The 20,894-nt window shown below is 38.3% G+C and overlaps 1 protein-coding gene across 6 annotated transcripts in view; it reads left to right on the forward strand.

The window, feature by feature from the left end:
* Window positions 1-20,894, forward strand: part of LOC125740398 (putative Polycomb group protein ASXL3) — a 72,909-nt gene that overhangs the window by 21,784 nt on the left and 30,231 nt on the right. For 3 of the 6 annotated variants that reach the window (XM_049011373.1, XM_049011374.1, XM_049011375.1), the window contains one exon: window positions 4,658-4,773. The exons of the other annotated variants lie outside the window; for them this stretch is intronic. In XM_049011373.1, the coding sequence (XP_048867330.1) occupies window positions 4,658-4,773 (116 nt within the window). The remainder of the gene's footprint in view (window positions 1-4,657; window positions 4,774-20,894) is intronic. 6 annotated transcript variants of the gene reach the window in all.

A 20,894-nucleotide genomic window follows, 5' to 3' on the forward strand; every position in this document is an offset into this window, starting at 1 on the left:
TTTTTAGATATCATCTGTACGATGAATTGAACAGAAGATTACAGTATGAACTTAAATTGGCAATCGTATTTTAAAGAACGTTATGAACACTATAGGAACAAAATCGATATTTCTACTGGTTTATGTAACAAAAGCATCTGCTAAAAAAAATTAATATGTAAATTTACCTCTGGTTGCTAAAGGCTGTGTAATCAAATGTTAATCATCTACTTGTAAGTGAAGCTTGAATGCTCACAACAGTGTATGAACATTTAAAAGCATAATATATTAGCATAATTTTACATTTTAAAGGACTTTAATGCCAGGAAAAGAAACTAATGTTTCAATCAATATAAAAATCTATTTCATAACCGCCTTTCCAATGCAGGGTACATGGTTACAGTAGAGCCTGTTTCAGGAAATGCAGGGTATGAGGATACGACCCTAGATTGAACGCTAGACCTTCAGATATGCCGCACAGAAGGCACGCTGTGCAGCAGCGGTCTACCTGAATGATGCTTTTGGACTGTGGAAGGAAAAATGAGAGCCTGAGTATGAAGGAGAAATCCACATGAACAGGGTACAAGATGCACACATGGGGGGGGGGGGGGGGGGGCTGAAACCACAGCGCTACTCGCTGAACCAAAATACAGTATAATCCATCAAGGTGTCCTGTTCCTTTTCTCTACTGCAAAACATGGTTCGGAATACAAGAAGCAAACAGGCATCTGTGTAAGGGCGAACTATCAAGGAAGACTCAATTGCAGCTAAAATAAATAGGTATGTTTTTCTGTATACTAGGTTTCAACTGTTTTACCCCTAATTTAAAATGGGAAAATACAAACAAATATTTGTTATGATACATATCATACATCCCTCAATAAGCACAAAAGTGATGATTATAAACCTGAGTTTAAAGATTAGTAAATCATAATGATAAATAAGTATATTGAGATATGGGTAGCAAGTGCTCTCTCCTATTCTCCTCTCTTTCTCACATATGAATAGCACTCCGCAATAGCTCAGAAATATACTGTATATCACAGCAGGATTCTTAATTGACTTTTTGCTGACATGCCAAACTGTTAAACTGCGAAAGTTAGCAATTTAAATACATGCTGCAGTGATTCCTCATCTAGGTAGAGCTCTAGGCATCCTCCTGGGGACCTACAACTCTTTATGGACTTTGTGCTTGGACAAAAATGGAACTTGTGATCCGACTACGCCAGCTCCGAACTTTCCATCTGTGTTTAGGTTATGAATGGGCAATTATGTAGTCTTAGATAATTACGTATATATGTCATCCTCCACAGATAATCACAACTCTCAGTTAATAGTACAAATTAACTTTGTATATACTTGCATTGTGTGCCTCTTGTTGCACAAATTACCCAGCTAGTTAGGACATTAGGAATTAGGCAGGCCTACTGTGGTAATTAATGTGGGCTCGTGGGTGATGTGAAAGTCACTACAAAGCACAGTAGGTTGTAGAACAATAGAAATGTGGCAGAAGTGTGACCAAATGGTGCTGAAAAGCAGAGCCAAATGGAGCCTTTTTTCAGAATATACTAGTATTGCTTAATGCTAGGAAATGTTAAGGTTGAGAGAATGACACTGAAATGATTGGTAACTGATAATGGAAATCATACAGATACTTATTAAGTATAAGTATACTTGTTATTCTTATCACTATTTATATGATTAATTAATTGGTTAGTTAATAATAATAATAATAATAATAATTAATTAATTAATAGGGAAACACAATCAGTTTGCTGTTTGTTTCTTTTTTCTGTATTTAATACAATGTTTTATGTTCTTTTTAATGGTTAAAAATACTTAATTTCTGTCTCATTTTTATGTAGTTATTATATGACCGCAAGCTCTGTAACTAAATAAATTTGTTGTCTCTTGAGTTTTGTTGTTAAATGTGATTGTCCCAGAACATGACTATGGAGAAATCGCTTCAATACAAGCAAGAATTACTCTTGAGGAATGTAAAGGACATTTGCATAGTAATCTAAACAGAATTGTATTTATAAATCAAGACAAATTTCCACATACAAGTAGTCCCCATAATATCAAGTTTTAGTGGGCTTTATTGAGATGCATTTTATATCTCTTTTTATTGCTGAAAATTACAGTATTTATCATCATGCATGAAATGTCATCTGCAGACAGACCCGCATGGGATTAGATGAAAGGAAACAGGACTTCCCGGCAACATAGCTGAAGCTGGTGAATGGTGTTCACTGGTGACCAGGTAACTTAAGTCATCTGACTGAGCTTAACCTGATATTCAACCCCCAAACAATGCGAGTTGGACCATAATGAAGTACCATGTGGACTGTGTTTCTTGGAGTATAGAATGTTACCTTCCAGAGGTGGTGAGATGGAGAGGTATCAAATAGATATATCATTATCAATATTTATTGACATTATTCCTAATTGTAAGGAAAATTTGATTGAACATAAATAAATCAAAAACTGCTTTTCTGACTTTGGACAGCAAATATTTGAATGTAATAGACTAAATACAGCCAAAAGCATTGTTCTCTGTTAATTTAAGTACTGTTTTCGAAAGGGATGTGCCTCTCCGTAACTGAGGCCAATTTGACAAATATCTCGATGCATTGCCAATGATCCAGTTCATTAAAAATGCATATGAAGCGCCTGCTAATGCAATATGATGCGATTTACCCCTATTGCGATGGGGTGGGATTCAGCATGATTCGATTAAACACAATGTGATTCATCGCTATACATGTATGATGCGATACAAAAGAATATGATGCCATGGAATTCAGTTTGGTACAGATACAGGAACGGTTTATAGAGGCAGAATCAGTCGCAATATAAAATTGTTGGCCAAGAAATATTAGTCACATTTATAAATAATAAAGGCCCAATGATTCTAATAAAAATTTTATATATATATAATGCAAATAATGCAAAGATGTCAGAAACAATGCATCTCAAGATTGTGTCTGATCTGATGCATGCCTTTTATTATTGGGGCAATCTGATTGTGAACTTTTATGCAGTGTTGCGAGGTGATGAATCTTACCATCCCCAGTCTTTGATGAATACTGTACATGGTTGTATGTGATCTGAGATGTTTTCAAGTCACCATAATTGGAGCAGAATGAACTATAATTTTGTCTAGGCATTCTTACCAGATGGTGCGCTGATGTAGACAGGACGGTTTTACCCAAGTATGTCGACCATTATCTACAAGCTCTCTCTTACATGTAATAAGTCCTCTGTCTAGCATTCTTAGGCACGTTTACTCATAGCCGCACAAGGGCAATTCAGAGTAGGCAATTTACCTGAAGTACACTTTAGACTGTGGGAAGAGCTTAAGTATGTCACTAGTGATTTGCCACCCAAACATTACCAACAACACATTACCAGCAGAGACAGAACAAGTTGGCTGCTGCTGTCAGGTGACACAGGCTGAATTTATAAGCCTTGGTGTAATATTATGGTTCTGCTGATGAATTATCGGCCTTGTTAGAGTCATCTAGATTTAATTCATCACTTCAGGTACCTTCTCTTAATTATTAAATGAAGTAATCCTTAGGAAAAGTGTTTGTGTTACAGATAAGCCTTTAAGGTCCACAGTATAGCGTGTGTGTGTGTGTGTGTGTGTGTGTGGGGGGTATGTGTATATATGCATATATATATATATATAAGTAATATACTGTATACTGTTTATATACGTAATTATGTAATGTAATGTATTAATGTGGACAGTGATATCTGAAGGATTAATTTGATCCTGACCCACATACTGACATGGCATGCTTATTTAAATGTCAGCGCTATATATATATATATATATATATATATATATATATATATATATATATATATATAAATTTTGTGTGTGTGTGTGTTTCTGGATTACATGTATATTTCATTGTGGGGACCAAATGTTCACTGAAAACGTAATAAAAACCTGTTATTTTGATGTTGTGGGGACCATTTTTTAGGTCCTGACAAAGATCTGTGAATGCAATGAAAAAGTATAAATGCCAAAAGTGTCATATTTTGTTCGGTTACTAATGGTTAAGGTTAGGGCTGGGTAGGGGTTAAGTTTGTCATGTTGGGATTAGAGTTTTCCCCATAGAAATATATGGAGAGTCCCCATAAAGATATATTTACAAACCTGTGTGTGTAATAAACATTTAAATTGCTACATATAATATATTATACTTTTAATATTAAATTAACTCGGTTATGAGAACCTTTCAGCTGGGTGTTAGAATGTTATTTTTTTCTGGGGTTTTCTAAAGGATTTAATTAGTGATTAGAACAATGCTGAAATTAGAAATTAGCACATTGCTGTAGAGGGATTTTTCTTTCTTTGTCAAGGAGTGCTGCAAAATGGCAGGAAAAAGGTTCAGCCTATGATTTTCCTGTTTGACACAAGCTACTAATGACGCCACCTCATTGCAAGAAAGAGAGCATCTTTTGTGAGATGTTAATAATCACAGGCTCCAATCTGAATCTAAAGACTAATGCAGGTCCATTTGTTTGCATCTTTTAATTTTGTTCTTTATTCAGTTTTCAAGCTGTAACTGATTTGCCTTCTCAAGCACTTACGTGTTGTTAGCTAGAGCCCTGTTATTCCATAAGCTCTGCCAGAAATGTCTGTGTGCTGGTGCTATTGCAGTGAGAGACATGAAGGTACCGAAGGGGGAATCTGCGGACTCACATTGCACCAATCCTGCACTACAGAGCAAGTCAGTGTCTTCCACGCAACAGTATACCAAAAAAGCTTTGAGACAGGTAGGGGACTGCTCTGCTTCTTTTGCTGACCCGCATGTTCAACATGCATTCTCCAAACAAAGCTATCAGCTCTAAACGGTTTCTGCCAGGCGAGAAAATCACAGCCAGTCCTCCTCCAAGTACTAGCTGATTAATACGAATACATCAATTTTCAATATTTTGTAGCCCTGATGGTATGTAATATAAGAAATTAATGGGTAATAAGCAAATGCACAGTAAGAGGCATACTTAATCAGGTCTTTATATATATATATATATATATATATATATATATATATATACACACACACACACACACACACATATAAATATATACGTGTGTATAAATAGCTGTCTGTTTATCGTTCATCAGTTGTATGCCTGTATAATATCAGCATAACATAATAGTTAATAAGGTGGCTTTTTCAGCCAATGGGGATTTTTCCAGCAAAATGTGAGATATCACAGTAAATGTGGTCCTATAAAACTAGTACAATTTGTCGATATAATACTAGTTTATAATTTGTGGAAATTATTTTTATTTGGGAATGTTAAAGAGCGAAGTGAAGCCGATCTCTGATTGGCTGGGAAGGCGGGGAAGCTGATCTCTGATTGGCTGGGAAGGCAGGGACACGGTGAAGGGTGTATGTGTGTGAAGGGCAGTCAGACAGATACTTGTGTCTCTCTGTTTGACCACTGGACAACATAAACTGACGGGAACTTATTCTGAGCTTTAATTTCTGTGTTTAACAAATGTAAAGTCATAGTTTGCTCTGTTGTTCCTCCTTTTTTTAAAAAAAGAAGGTGTTACAACTTTTGAAAGTGCATATGTCAGTTGTGAGTGAGATACCTTTATTGAGTGAAACTATGGAATTTTGAGCTTTTGAGGTTTTTCCTTGTAAATGAATAGCATAATTATTCGCATTCATTGTTATCATCACGCTATAGAGCACTAAACAGATATGACTGGTTTCATTCAAATATGCATCAATGAATGTTATGGAATACGTTGAATAAAAAAATGTACATTTATATGAATGTTAAATGCAAATTAAAAACAAGTATGTATATTTCAAGCTCTCTCTCTCTCTCTCTCTCTATATATATATATATATATATATATATATATATATATATAATATATATACAGTATATTATAAAAACATATAATTTATATGTAGCTACTTATTCATAACCCTTAGGATTGCATGCTTTTCATTTCAGCATGGTGGCTTAATAGGTAGTGATGCTGACTTACTTACACCTCCAGGGGTGGGGGGCCCTAGTTTCACCCCCATGCTGTGTCTGTGTAGTCTGCTTGTTCTCCTCATGCTGTACAGAGTTCCTCTGTGTTCATCTCTTTCCTCCTCTAAATTATTCGCATTTTATAATCGTTTGATTATATTATTCTTTTATTTTGTCAGTATAGGGAGCTATATAAGTAGTTCATGATATATTTATTGATTCAATTATAAAGACATATAGCCTGATCATAATTATAACCATTTATATTATGTTATAATTTGTATTGATGCAATTTGTATTATATTTATATGTTTGTAAAAATAAATTAAAACCTAATAAATGTAACCTGTTCATAAATCTAGCGTCAATGTAACAATGTAACATTTAACTGCTCATTTTAAGTATGGGGTAAAAGACACATAGAGACACAGAGAGCTGCTTATCATCTTTAGGAGAGGCACTTGGGTGTTGTTGGATCAATAAGCAAGAAAGACTTGCCAGGACTGTACAATGTAACCATTGACTTACACAGCAGTTAACAGTCCACAATGCTGCACTAGTCAGGGTACCGTTTTTGACACTCGTGCAGTAATAATAAGATTGTTTTTTCACTAAAATTATATTGACCACTTGAAATTTTACATGACGAGACTATGAGAGGTCATGATCTGCCTTTCCTGAGCATTTTGATAAAATATTTTTTTTCTTTCACATGTACAAGGAACAGTCATGTTTGGCAGTGGTTAATGTTAAGGAAAAACAAGGTTATAAGCAAGTTTTAACTAAGTTTGATACAATATCAGGTCTACTATGCTTTCATTTGATCAATGAGTAACATTGTTTCTGTCCTACACAATGAAAATATTGAGCTTTGACATGAAAGAGGAAGATTGTATCTAGACAACATGAGCTGTTATCTTCCACTACATCATTTTAGGTGGGGGGTAGGGATGATGCGTGCAGCACTTTCATTTGATGAAGGTGCACTGACTAGGCCTGTTATCATTGATAAAGTAAATGTTTTATTACTAACCGCATTACTACAGCATTCCAGAGCACGTTCCACCAAATGTGTTCACCTGTTTTATTTTGATTAATGGTGTTGTCAATATGTAGGGTTATTTGACGTAGCAAATTTACAGAGATGTGCAATGAAGACTATTTGTGCCTCGCTTGCTCTATAATTTATGAATAACTGTTATTTTTTATTTTTAGAAAATGATCCCAAGCAGTCAGTTGTCAGAGCCAGCATTCAGGCACAGAGAATCTGCAGTGAAATCTCATGCTGTTTATCTCCCATTTCCTGGGCGCAGTTACTGAACACCGCTAATAACATTTTACATTTATGATTGTAGTAATATCACAAAATATTATATTTCTCACTTTTATTTTGTTTATTGCTTATTGACTTTTTATAGTAATTTACACTCAGTGAGCATTTTATTAGGTGCACCTGCTGACTAACACAGACTGGTCCTACAAAAAGCCAGTCCCAGTCATTTTGATGCACCTGAACCCATACAGCCTGCAGATACAGTCAAACGAGTCCGTTATTCTGCAACTAAGTTTTAGAACGTCTAAGAATCAAACTCTTCATTTCAAAAGTGATGTGTGCTGGTTCTAGTGTGTTCTGCAGGCCGAAAACAGACACCCTTTGGGGATTTTCATGTACTGCGGTGTCTAGAGTTTACAAAGTATGGTGCAATAAACGCAAAAAAAAACACCCAGTCAGGGGAAGTTCCATTGCCAATAACACCTTGTTAATGAGAGAGGTCAGAGGAGAACGGCCAGACTCATTAAAGCTATCAGGAAGGCCTCAAGTGCCAGGATAACAGCTCAGTGTGTCAGCCAAAGAGGAAGAGGAATAATTTCAGCCAGCTGCCAGTGAACACCATCAAATGGTTATACATCACAGTGCTTATGGTTCTGCCACAGGAAATGGATGGGGATATGGAGATATAGATGGAGACATGGAGATTTGGATGGAGATATAGATGGAGATATGGAGATACGGATGGAGATATGGAGATACGGATGGAGATATGGAGATACGGATGGAGATATGGAGATACGGATGGAGATATGCAAGGCTTAGACTGTCTTGATCTTTAAGTAGCAGGAGGTGAACAGTGAACTTTGGCAGCTCAAGGGAAAAAAAACTGGCACAAATTTATTACACTCACCGGCTTTGTGTTAAGGAACTTCAGTCTCTATCCAAATGTAGTTTAATTTTACACATGAACTATATGACAAAGATAAGTTATTCCCATTGGCCTTATAATAACTAGTGGGATATTAAGAATGCTTCCTGTATCCGTCTTACCCAGAAATAAAGCATTATACAAAAGTGTGGTTCAATATATTTCATAGTAGTATTAAATGTTATCATCCCACATTTATCAGTAAGTCAATGTAAATGTTGTTAAACTTTTCAATATGTTGTGCAGTCCAGTAGTATCACCACACTATATTTTTCAGTTTTCCTTAATTAGACATTAAGGTGGCTGTCTGGCTCAGTCGGTGGACCCAAGTGGGTGGACCCAAGGTCTCACACCCATAGCTTATGGATTTTTGCCTGGCCTGATGTGTGTTTGTCTCTGCTTACTTGTTTCATTTTGCTCTAGATGTTCTGCTATCCTTCTATGGTCCACAGTCTATCAATTTAGATGGACTAAAGCCTCAGAATCACTTGTTGTTAGTGAATGTGTACCCTGTAGTGCGTCCTATATACTGTAGGACATACGCTACCTCCGGGCCAGTACAAGCAGGCTCCCACTGATTCTGGATCTGCAGTTAATGGTAGATTGGTAACATCCCCTACGTGGTTTAAGGCAGTGCTCCTCAATCCCAGCTCCCAACACAAATGTTGCAGGTATTAGGTGTTCTTCATTACTTGATTGTTTGGTTCAGCTGTGTTGGGAGGGAGCAAAAACATGACCTGTCTGTGGTTCCCCAATAACGAGGTTGAGAAATACTGGCTTAATGGACTACTTAGTGTACCTGGGAAACCATCTCTCTGATAAAGAAATATTATCTGATTCATTTTTCGCTACAGATACTGACTTCAGTGCATCTAACCATCAGATAACTTTTTTATTTTTATCTGTGTATCAGTAATATGTGTAGCATTAATGTTAGGCTCTAATCCTCTGCATTTCTCAGTATCAGTAGATTGTAAAGCCCCTTTTCTTTCCATTATTTTCACTTGCAAAGTGGGTTGCTTGTACATATGATTTGTTATGCTTTATTATTTAGCGCCTTCTTTTTTTCCTTCGTTCCTCCCATGAAGCGTATAATTTATACACGTTGCATTGTGTCGCATAGTATTTCCTTCCTCTAATTCAGCACTGAACTTAGGCATTCGGTTTGGACATGCTGTTACGTATATGTGTGCCAAACTTTATAGGAGGCCATTAAAATGCCTAGAATAGATTTTTGAAGTTTAACGATGATGAATTGAAGTGCGGTTAATTAAGGTAATACATCATAATATCACACCTAATTCTTTATTGTCCTACTTAACTATAGCCCACCGTAACTGGTGTGCTAGAAGTAACATTTCCTACGAAATGCACGCGCCAGAGGTCACAGATTCACAGCTCACAGTGATTAAAAGCACACTGACCATAGAGATGATTAATAAATGAATACCGATATTTCATATAGGGACCATGCAATTTATTGGTCAGGCTGTGCAAATATTTTACTGTTTACATGTTTGAAGTATAGACTAGATCTGTATTGCTCCATTTTAAACAGCTCACTTGTCGACAGCCGCCTTTTACCTTGTGCTTGTCTGCACTGGGTTTAATCTCCTGCATTACAATGTTCCTGAAAGTGAGTAATACATCACTGACTGCAGATACCATTAATGTAAGAAGAGTGAATTAAAGGACGTTTAAAGGAAGCTGTGTTAATATAAGCATGTAGAATAAAAGGACATTAAATGACGTTTTTATATTACAACCTGATGGATATGAAATTTTCAGATGGTGTTTACATAATTTAGGCATTCTTGGCATCTATCCATCCATCCATCCATCCATCCTGGTCATGAGGAACTTCCTATTCGCAAAAATATAATAATGGAAAATAAGGAGCCTTTTCATTTAATTCACTAAGTAGTTTCAGTTTTAGGATATTGTATACATACATATTGAGGTCATTTAAAATAATTTAGTGTTCCATCAATTTTGTCGACATTTTATATTTCGCTTTTCACATGGAGCAAAAGTGATGTACATCTTGAAGGATATCATGTCCTTCTTCAACAACAGATTTAGTTCTGCTGTCAGAAGATAGAGTAACAGCCCTGGGCTTGGTCTGGCTAATCACTTATTTTACCAGGGTGAGTGATAACCAGCCCTGAGCCATAAGGTAACACAGCAATAAAATCCAAATTGTCTGCATTAGTTTAAATACCTTGATAGGGTAACTAAGAGGGTTGGTTTTGTGTGTTACTGTGAAAGGAGGCTGGGAAGAATCCAGCAGGTAGCTAAGCAGGTATCAGGTAGCTAAGCAGGTATCAGGTAGCTAAGCAGGTATCAGGTAGCTAAGCAGGTAGTAGGTAGCTAAGCATATAGGAGGTAGCTGTGCAGGTAGGAGGTAGCTGTGCAGGTAGGAGGTAGCTGTGCAGGTAGGAGGTAGCTAAGCAGGTAGGAGGTAGCTAAGCAGGTAGCTGTGCAGGTTGCTAAGCAGGTAATAGCAGGTAGCTAAGCAGGTAGCAGGTAGCTAAGCAAGTACAGTACTGTAGCAGCAGGTAGCATCTAGCTAAGCAGGTACTGTAGCAGCAGGTAGCTAAGCAGCCTTAACCATGTCTTCAGCTTGCATTTGCATCCATGTCTGGCATTTTCATGTCTGTGTATTAGGGATTTTTAGTTAGTTAGTTGCTCTCATTTTCCCCCTTGATTCTGCATTATTTGGGAGGTATTTTGTCTTCATTTTGTGCTGTTTGTTTAATACACCTCTGTGTTAATTTAAACCCTGCTCTCCTGCTCCTTTATCCCGCCCCAGGGCAGGCTAACACCTCATATTCTTACAACTGAAGTCATAAAAGCCTGTTTCACTTGCCACACACTACCGAGTTTATGCTGCATTATACAGCAATAGCCATGAAATAACTAGCACATCTACTTGTGATTGTTTTCTTGGGCTGCTGCTCTGCTGCATACAAAAAAGGGCAGTTTTGTGTGGGGTTTGAGAGCTGTACTATGAGTGTACACATAAGCTAAGATTTAATTTAATTGGTATCATATTAAGTGTGTATTTTGGTTGTTATTAAACCCATCTCTGCTGTGTGTGTGTGTGTGTGTGTGTGTGTGTGCAAGTGAACGTACATGTGTCTCGTCCAGATATACCTTACCTTGTGGAGACCAGCCTTTTTTTTAACCTTATGGGGACTAGTTTCCAACAACTGTTTGGACTATATGTGATGTCTTTGCTCTTTGTTTTGCGTTAAATGAATGTTTCTACGTACGTACTTGCTGTATGCACAAGAATTTTTCCCCTGGAATCAGTAAATCTGTCTTTTTCATGATGCTGAATGGCTTATGAGCTGATTTAGGCTTCCAAGAAGCATTCTTTAACAGGTATGGTGTGATGATGTGGGCCCAGGATTAGAGCGATCGACCACTCAGGTTGTACCTGCACGTGTACAGGTTCTGACTATGGTATAATTTCCTGCAATAGGCTGCCACCAAAAGGAACTTCCTTGTTTGGTGCCATAATAAAATTCACAGGGACCGAATCCTGTTTCTCTACCTGCACTGTAGGTGAACCAGCAAGCAAAAGCTAAATTAGCAACAATATCCAGTGTTACTAATGCAATAATGACAATCAGCTTTACACATGTTGCAATAAATGAACCTAGTGCCAGGGAAGCTACTTTTGTCAATCGAAAGCATATTCATCCTATTAATACATGAGTCATTTGTGATCCCAGCAGTAACAAATTCAGTGCTGACTTGCTTAACGACGGGGATGAGTTTTGAGAAATGTGATTTTGTCGTTGTGCGAAGATCATAGAGTGTTCTTACACAAACCTGGATGGTATACCCTAATGTTTTACAATAAAGTTTTTATAGGTAGAAAGAGTACACTCTAAAATAACAATAAAATGAAAAGTGCAATATAGTCCTGGGGTTACGACGTCTCGACATACGACGTTTCAAGTTTACGACGCTCAGTCCCATAAAAACTTAAAGAAATTGAGAGATGAGTGTTTCAGCTTACACCGTTAGCATCATTCTTACGGACTACATGGGTGAACTAGTTTGGTTGCGCGTGGCGGAAGAATACACAGTAACGTGTCGTCTGAGTAAGGGAGTTGGCGTCCCCCAGTATTCTTACCTATGCCATTTTGGTATCCCCTTGTATAAGTACTGGACGCACGTTGTGGCGAAGATGTGGGTTTGCTCCTGACAGTTACAGTCTCGCTGGCCCTGGGCACAGTTCGTCATTTCTTTCCCTCTGTCTTCAGATCTGACCACTTTTTTCGAGGCGCTTTGTAGAGCTGACAGAATTTATTGCAGTGGCGATGTGTTGCCATTCAACTCACCTTTTCTCGGTTATGATGCCTATTCTTAAGCCCCCAAATATAACATTTTTCCATGCCTCTGCCTCGCGTTATTCAGAATTCCCCAGATTCATACCTAGAACAGCCTGATTTGTGTATTGCACAGTACGAGCATGCAGTTCATTTGCATTGGCCATTTATGGTAATTTGTGGCCGGCAACTGGGCATGCAGGCATATTTACGAAATAATTCTGATATACCAAGCAGAAATTGTGTGTGATTTTTTTTTTGTCATTTTCTGACTTTGTTCATATGCATCGTTTCACAATGAAATTTACACAAAGTTTGATAAGTCACTATGGGTCAAAACAGCTATGTTTTACCGAGTTTGTTGTCACTAAATTCAACTCTGTTAAGCCACTGTAACACTGTTCACCAATAATGCCCCAGTATTTCCAACAAACAGATTTATGCCCTAGGAAGCCTGAGAGCCACTGAAGATGCCCTGAAGCTGTACAGAATGAAGGAGCATCTGTAAACTAACTGAAAATGGGACATTAACAATGAATTAGCCCATCCATGTAAGTGAGTCCCACTGTCTCTATTAAGCCTAAACACCATTCTAAAGAAATTCTAAAGAAACCAAGAAAATACTCATCTCCAGTCTTGTTCTCTGGGTGGCCAAAAGAGCTGCTGTATTGGACTCAGTATCAGCTCATGTTTTCATATAGGTCTGTACCAGATGTTCGGAAAAGAAAACATTATCTACTATATGAATATCTCACTTGTTCACAGAGACAAAAAGGTTCTTGTTGCCCATTTGGCGTTTTTCCCATTTCTTTATCTAATAGACATGGAAGCCGGTGTATTCTGTTAGATGAGATAGCTTAGAGTCTCCATCCATTTTATCAGGAACTGCCTTGACTTGTTGTCTGGGCCAATATGAAAACATTCTTCACAGCATGATCTGTCAGATGACAGCTTTAAAATGAAGTCTTCATAGCCCCATAGTTCTGGCCAGGAGATGTACAGCTTTCAACAATAGCTGTGACTGCTTTAAAGGAACAGCGGATGGGCAGAACCTGGCTGATGCACACTATGGTTACTGCTTTTTTTGTTCACTTACTGTACCTTCCGGCGGAGCACAGCAGCTCAGTGTGTATTACTGCTGCCTTGCTCTTCCTGAATTGCAGGTTTGACTCTCGCCCAAAAATATGTGTTTAGGCACATCGGCGGCGGTAAGTCTCTGTTTGTACCGAGTGATAAACTGACATCTCATCCAGGGTGCTCCTCTTATTATTAAGGCTCTGGACTCTCTGTAACCCTGTACTGGTTACTTGGTTGAAAATAGGAATGAGTCAGAATTGTCAAACATTTGCATATTCTTGGATGTATAAGATATGTATAAATAGATTTACTTAGGTATTTTCAAGTATTATTTGATAGTAATGTAATTATTTGTGATTTATCCATCCATCCATTTTCCAAACTTCTTATCCTACTGGGTCGCGGGGGGTTCGGAGCCTATCCCGGAAGCAATGGGCTCGAGGCAGGGAACAACCCAGGATGGGGGGGCCAACCCATCGCAGGGCACACTCACACACCATTCGCACACACATGCACACCTACGGGCAATTTAGCAACTCCAATTAGCCTCAGCATGTCTTTGGACTGTGGGGGGAAACCAGAGTACTCGGAGGAAACCCCACGACAACATGGGGAGAACACGCAAACTCCACACACATGTAACCCAGGCGGAGACTCGAACCCGGCTCCCAGAGGTGTGAGGCAACAGTGCTGACCACTGCACCACTATGGTGCATGGATTTATCCATTCTCGAAAAAAATATTTTTTGATCCTTGTTTCCTTGTGTGTGTTGTGAGGGTAGAGCACAAGTTAATCAAATATTATTTGAAAAAATCCAAATACATTTTGACTAGTAATTCTGCCTGAAATGCCGCTCATTCCTGCTTGAACGATGATTGGATGTTACCTAACCTGATATATTCTAGCAAAGTCCCCATACAGAGAATTCCTGGGAAGTTACATTATCGTCTGGCTGACCGTATAATCCAGGGTCTTATTAACTGATAAGTGAAAAGTAAAGCAAGTCCCACAATGCCTGGCCTGGAACTATCATCTTGCTCCCCAAGCATAGTGATTCCTGTTTTTTTTGTCATGGCTTTAGATGCCTGAATAATTTGGCTCTGTTTGATGATAACCCAGTGCGTACCCTGAGCAGACCAATTAATCAGACAGCTTGGGAATGTTACAAAAGGCAGCTTGGGGGGAGGACCAATAGCTTATGAGGGCAAGAAGGAAATCCATAATACCTGACAGATTATAGTATTAGTAGTATTATTGTATCTCCGTCATGAGTATCCAGCTGTGTACCTAGATAAATTGTTTCCAGCAATGTCCTGTCCCGTATTCATTAGCCACTGCAGGTGTTGAATGCAGTTCTCTGTTCTCCAGGTCAAGAAGTACGGGATTAGCTAAAGTGAAACTATATTAAGGACACTGTCAATGGCCCTCAAACCCCAAGACACCAAAGTAAATATGATAAGAGACTTGTTGCTCTGGGGTTAGTAGGTTGTTATTCACGATTTATTCCTGACCTTCAGGCAAAATAACCGGCTGCTTCCCAGAGAAAGAAATTAATCGACTATCAAACAGAAGCTACTGGCTGTGAATTATGCAAGATATTTTCTTTAATATTATCATCGGATGTTATTTGTTAAATAGGATCTAAGTGTGTTCCTTCATTCATTTCATGCCGATATATTGGGTATTGTCAGTGATATTGCATCTTTATCACATTTTGTATAATAATCTACAATGATCAGTTGTGTTGCTATTTTATGTATATATTATAATCAGTTATTTTATTAATTTGCTTTGTAAAAGAAGGTGTGGTAGAGGTTAGAGTCCCGGTAGGGGGTAGGGTTCCTGATGAGGTGAGTGGTAGAGTCTCCAGTGTGGTAGGGAGTCCCCAGTGAGGTGGGGGGTAGAGGCCCCGTGTTGTAGGGGGTTAGAGTCCTCGGTGAGGTGGGAGGGAGAGTCCTCAGTGTGGTAGAGGGTTGAGCCCCAGTATGGTGGGGGTTAGAGTCCCCGGTGAGGTGGGGGTAGAGTCTCCGGTGTGGTAAGGGTTAGAGTCCCTGATGAGGTGGGGATTAGAGTCCCCGGTATGGTATAGGGTAGAGTCCCCGGTGATAGAGGTTAGAGTCACGGTATGCTAGGGGGCAGAGTCCCTGATGAGGTGGGGGGTAGAGTACCCAGTGAGGTGGGGGTTGGATTCCTTGGTGTGGTAGAGTCCCCGGTGTGGTAAATGGTAGAGTCCCCAGTGTGGTAAATGGTGGGGTCCCGGTCTGGTAGGGGTTAGAGTCCCCAGTGTGGTGGGGGGGTAGCGTCTCCGGTGAGGTGGGGGTTAGAGTCCCTGGTATGGTAGGGGTTAACCCCTTGGTTAAAACAGTGCTATATAAATAAAGCTTGATTGAATGACTGAGTTAAATATCGACACATTGTACCACACAGGCTCTATGTTTTGTGTAATACATGTCTAATGGTAATGGTTCAGCTATTGTGCTGGGCTTGTGTAACTATGCTAAGTATGTAATACTGCAGTTGTTATTTTTTTATTATTTGTATCCCATGCCAGATTGCTTTTAATTTAAAAAAAAAAAACTGTTACAGGGATTGATCTGTTTCCCTATTTTTAGATTTTCGCAAGACATGCACAATAAATAATATATTGCAAAGATTTGGACTCCAAGGTGTGCTGAAAAGATATTTATTATCCCAAGCTCAAAAATGGCAGAATCAGATAGCAAGGCGGACTAGGTCATCACATCCACAATGGCAGGTCTCTGCCCGTCAGTCGCTGGGCCCGTTGGACTGGACACTGCAGGAAACGGAAAAATTCCATAGCTTGGGTCTGCTCACTGACGAGAGCTTCCAGAGTGAAGCCTTTACTCTTAATACCATAATAATATTCTTAATCAGTGCCATCATGTAACACATTTGCCTTTATTCTCAAATACAATGACAGCTTACTAAAGGTAATGATCTCACTTCTGCACTGCAATTCTGCAGCAACTTTGCCTCTAACATTGCAGTCGAGGACTGGTTACTGAACCGATCTACAAACATCGACACAAAACCAATAAGAGAAGAGACCACCAAAACTCAGCCGCGAGCAACACGCACTTCTCAGTATATTGTGAGCCTGGGATTTCCACCCTTAATTAAATCCCAGGCTACATTTATAATCTGATGCTTGTGGGGGGAAGTACCTACTTACCTATTTTTAAACATTCTAGTATAACGGAAGATGTTCGCATGTTGTATTTAAGTGGGGGAAACTAATTTCCCGTTCACAGCAGACTGTTTTTTTTTTTCTTTCTTTTTTTGTCTTATAAACGAGATTGCCAGCAGGTGGTCGACTGAAATATATGCTCGGAGCATGCTATGCGTATCGGCAGGATAGAGAAACATTTCTGTTGTTATTTTGTTACAATCATATGAAATGAGCATAATATATATATGAATCTTCTGGCTTTTTGAATACTAATAATATTATGTATCCCTTCATTTTCAGGTAATTATCCACATTATTATTATTATTATTATTATTATTATTATTATTATTATAGTCCATCCATCCATTTTCCAAACCGCTTATCCTATTGGGTTGCGGGGGGTCCAGAGCCTATCCCGGAAGCAATGGGCACGAGGCAGGGAACAACCCAGGATGGGGGGCCAGCCCATCGCAGGGCACACTCACACACCATTCACGCACACATGCACACCTATGGGCAATTTAGCAACTCCAATTAGCCTCAGCATGTTTTTGGACTGTGGGGGGAAACTGGAGTACCCGGAGGAAACCCCACGACGACATGGGGAGAACATGCAAACTCCACACACGTGTGACCCAGGCGGAGACTCGAACCCGGGTTCCAGAGGTGTGAGGCAACAGTGCTAACCACTGCACCACCATGCCGCCCCTATTATTATTATTATTATTATTATTATTATTATTATTATTATTATTAATAATAATAATAATGATGATGATAATAATAATAATAAGGGCACTACTATTATATGTACATAATTATTATGACTTAATTATATATTTTATCATTATTATAGATAGAATATTTAATATTTTGAATTTAGATAGAATGAATGTGCCGTGTTAATTATTTTGTTCTTATTTGAACAATCTGTTTGTTATTTTATTGCAGCAGTGTTCATCCTTTCTTTGACCGGGGACTAGCAAATGCAAACCGACCAGCGCTAGGGACCCCCCGCCATGTGTGATTTTATTAATACCTCAGAAATAGGGCACCCATTGAGTATTGTTCATTTTGGGGATGGTGGCCAGTCATTGTTCCTCTGTTACCTGGATTGTGCAGTATGGCGATGCTGACATTTCCGCTATAAAATGTAAAGGCAAACAGCTAAATCAGAAGATATTTCCCATTTTGGAATGGAAATGGAATCTTCGAGCGAAAGCCCTGACCTTAGCCCAACTGCCACTTATTTCTATATCAGCTCTATAGAGAGGAATAGGCTCATGTATCTACAGATTAATGTGGGGGATTGAGGAACCATCCAGTAACAGGTTTAGTCACCGCTACTGGATCATGGCTATTTGCTGCTTTAGCAAGTTCTTATATATTCTTGTGATGTGTAACATTCATTTTATTCTTCAGTTTGTTTCATTTCACGTTACCTTTAGGTTAAGGATCCACAGAACATTTATGTGATACTAATGAACAAACTCCCCATTTGCTGTAAAAATGTATGCATTTGTTGCATTTACTGCTTAAATACAGTATAAAGGACATCTTATTCACAGACAATGTACATAAAGTGCAAACAACATGCAAGGTGCAAAATGTGTGGTATGTCTTATACAGTACAGTACATCTGTTAAACAGAATATTCATATTTGTATCTGTATTATTATAGTAATGAGCCAAAAATGAACCCCACGTGAAGCAAGCAATGTTGACTACAGTATGCCATAAAAGTAGTTAATAGCATGTTAAGGTCTTGGATACATTAGATGGTAACATTAGGTACTCGTTAAATTTAGAATAAACAGGCAAGGAAAAATACCTGTGGTCTGTACTTCGGAGCGGGTTACTGGTTTATCGGGGTAACTTGTCGGATTTGAGGTAGTCTGGGCAAAATACAAGTGAACGAATATGAAGTCCATTTAAACTGTGGTACCTTAAATCTGACAAGTTACCCCTATAAATGCAAAAGCTTTTGGTCTGTCTTTTGACTCTTTAACAGTGTCTTTGGTAATGAATTGTCCCATATACTGTAATTATTTTGTATTTCAATTTGTAGGCCTATAATGTTGTAAAAGTTATTTTTGAAGAAAGAATTCAACTGTGAATTTGCAGAGGAAAGAAGTTGGCTACAGTATAAGTTTTCAATCAAGTCTTGGTTTATACCCAAAAAGTTCTGTCTTAAGAAGTATATAAATACATGTAAGAATGATGACTTCATCAAGAAGAGCTTGCATCAGCACTCCTGCTGTATTCTGCTACATCTGTGGAGAGAACATGGCTGAAAACCAACAAAACAAGTAATTGCTTCAAGTAGATTTGTAGATCATTCCCTGGACTGAGCATGGAAAAACTAAAAGCTGGAATCTTTGATGGTCCTCATTCGTAAATTCAAGATTCCAATTTTACCAAATGCATGAATGACACTGAGGTTTCGGCCTGGAAGAGTTTTGGCTCTGTTGTGTACAACTACTTGGGTAATCACAGAGCAGACAATTATGAAGAATTGGTGCAAGATATGCTTGCTAGCTTCAGAGATTTTGGAGTTACAGTAATATGGGCATGAAGATACACTCTCCATAGCCATTTAAACAAATTTCCAGATAATCTTGGAGACTTCAGTGAGGAACCAGGCGAGAGGTTCCACCAGGATATGAAGGTGATGGAGGAGAGATATCAAGGCAGAGGGGACATACACATGATGGCAGATGACTGTTGTCATCCAACGTGATTGTCCTGATGACACATAACAGGAAATCGCATAAACAGTGTTTTTTCAAATCATACATAACTTTTTCCTGTCACTGTTAGATATTTTTAATTTCTTTTTTGTATGACGTTAGACTGTTTACTTACTAGTTGTAACAAAAATATTCTTGCAATTCTGAATGCTTTTCAAACATGTTGCTTTAATTAATTAAATAGCTATTAAATATCTCAAACTAAAGCCAGTCTGGCAAAACCAAAGTCATATTCTTAATAAGCACCATAAACTTAATATAAAACCGTTGGCACCAAAATCACTGTATGCCAGTGTTATCAGAGGAGTAAGATGACACAGTGCATGGAACCCTGCTCCATATGGGTCTGTGTAGGTGTGAGCCAGTCAAAGTATCCATGCTAACCTCTATCCAACATCAAAGGCACCTACAGTGTCCACTCGAGAGCTGGAACTGGACCTTGGGGAGATAGAAGAAGGTCAACACGTTCAGTGAATCCCACTTCCCACTGCATCATGTGGACAGCTGGATAGATCTCAAGCATCTGCAGGATATGTTGGATCAACATGGCAACCCCTGGCTACATAATCCCACACACAGCAGAGTTCGATGCACATGTGTCATGTCAGATTACTCCCGCGACCATCATTACCTGCCTACAATATACATTTTTTTGGTTGGTACCAAATGGGCCAGGACAGATGTAGTGCAGAAAAATGTACCTATGAAACACAAGAGCAATAATAAAAAATAAATATATATATATATATATATATATATATATATATATATATATATATATATATATATATATATATATATATATATATATATATATAATAACTGCTTTAATATCCTCTTTTAAAATTTCTTTAAATCACTTCTACTGTATGGGCTTGTTCTAATTACACTATCCCTATGTATCATATACTTATGTATATGGATATACTTTTTCGCAGTGTATTGCTTTGCTGTGTTTTAATATCTCTGAATTATTAAATGTATTTTTTTCTCATATCTTTATGATCTGTGTTGCAGCAAGGTGCATTAAATGTATTATATTAAAATGGATTATGTACAGTGTCTTCTACATGTGCTGAAGACCACATAATGCATCGTTGTTATAAAATGTGCAAAAACTATGAACTTATTTGCGGGAACACAGCGAAGTGTAGAAACATTGCAGTTTTGTGTGTGGGCCTAGAGCATAACAGCATTGCAGCAGTGTGTGTGGGCCCTGAGTAGAAAAGCATTGCATTATTTTGAGTGGGACCCGAGTATAAAAGAATTGCATTATTTTGAGTGGGCCCCGACTATAATAGCATTGCAACATTTTATGTGGGCCCCGAGTATAA

This window comes from Brienomyrus brachyistius, chromosome 4, assembly GCF_023856365.1.
Source record: "Brienomyrus brachyistius isolate T26 chromosome 4, BBRACH_0.4, whole genome shotgun sequence".
Classification (NCBI taxonomy): Eukaryota; Metazoa; Chordata; class Actinopteri; order Osteoglossiformes; family Mormyridae; genus Brienomyrus; species Brienomyrus brachyistius.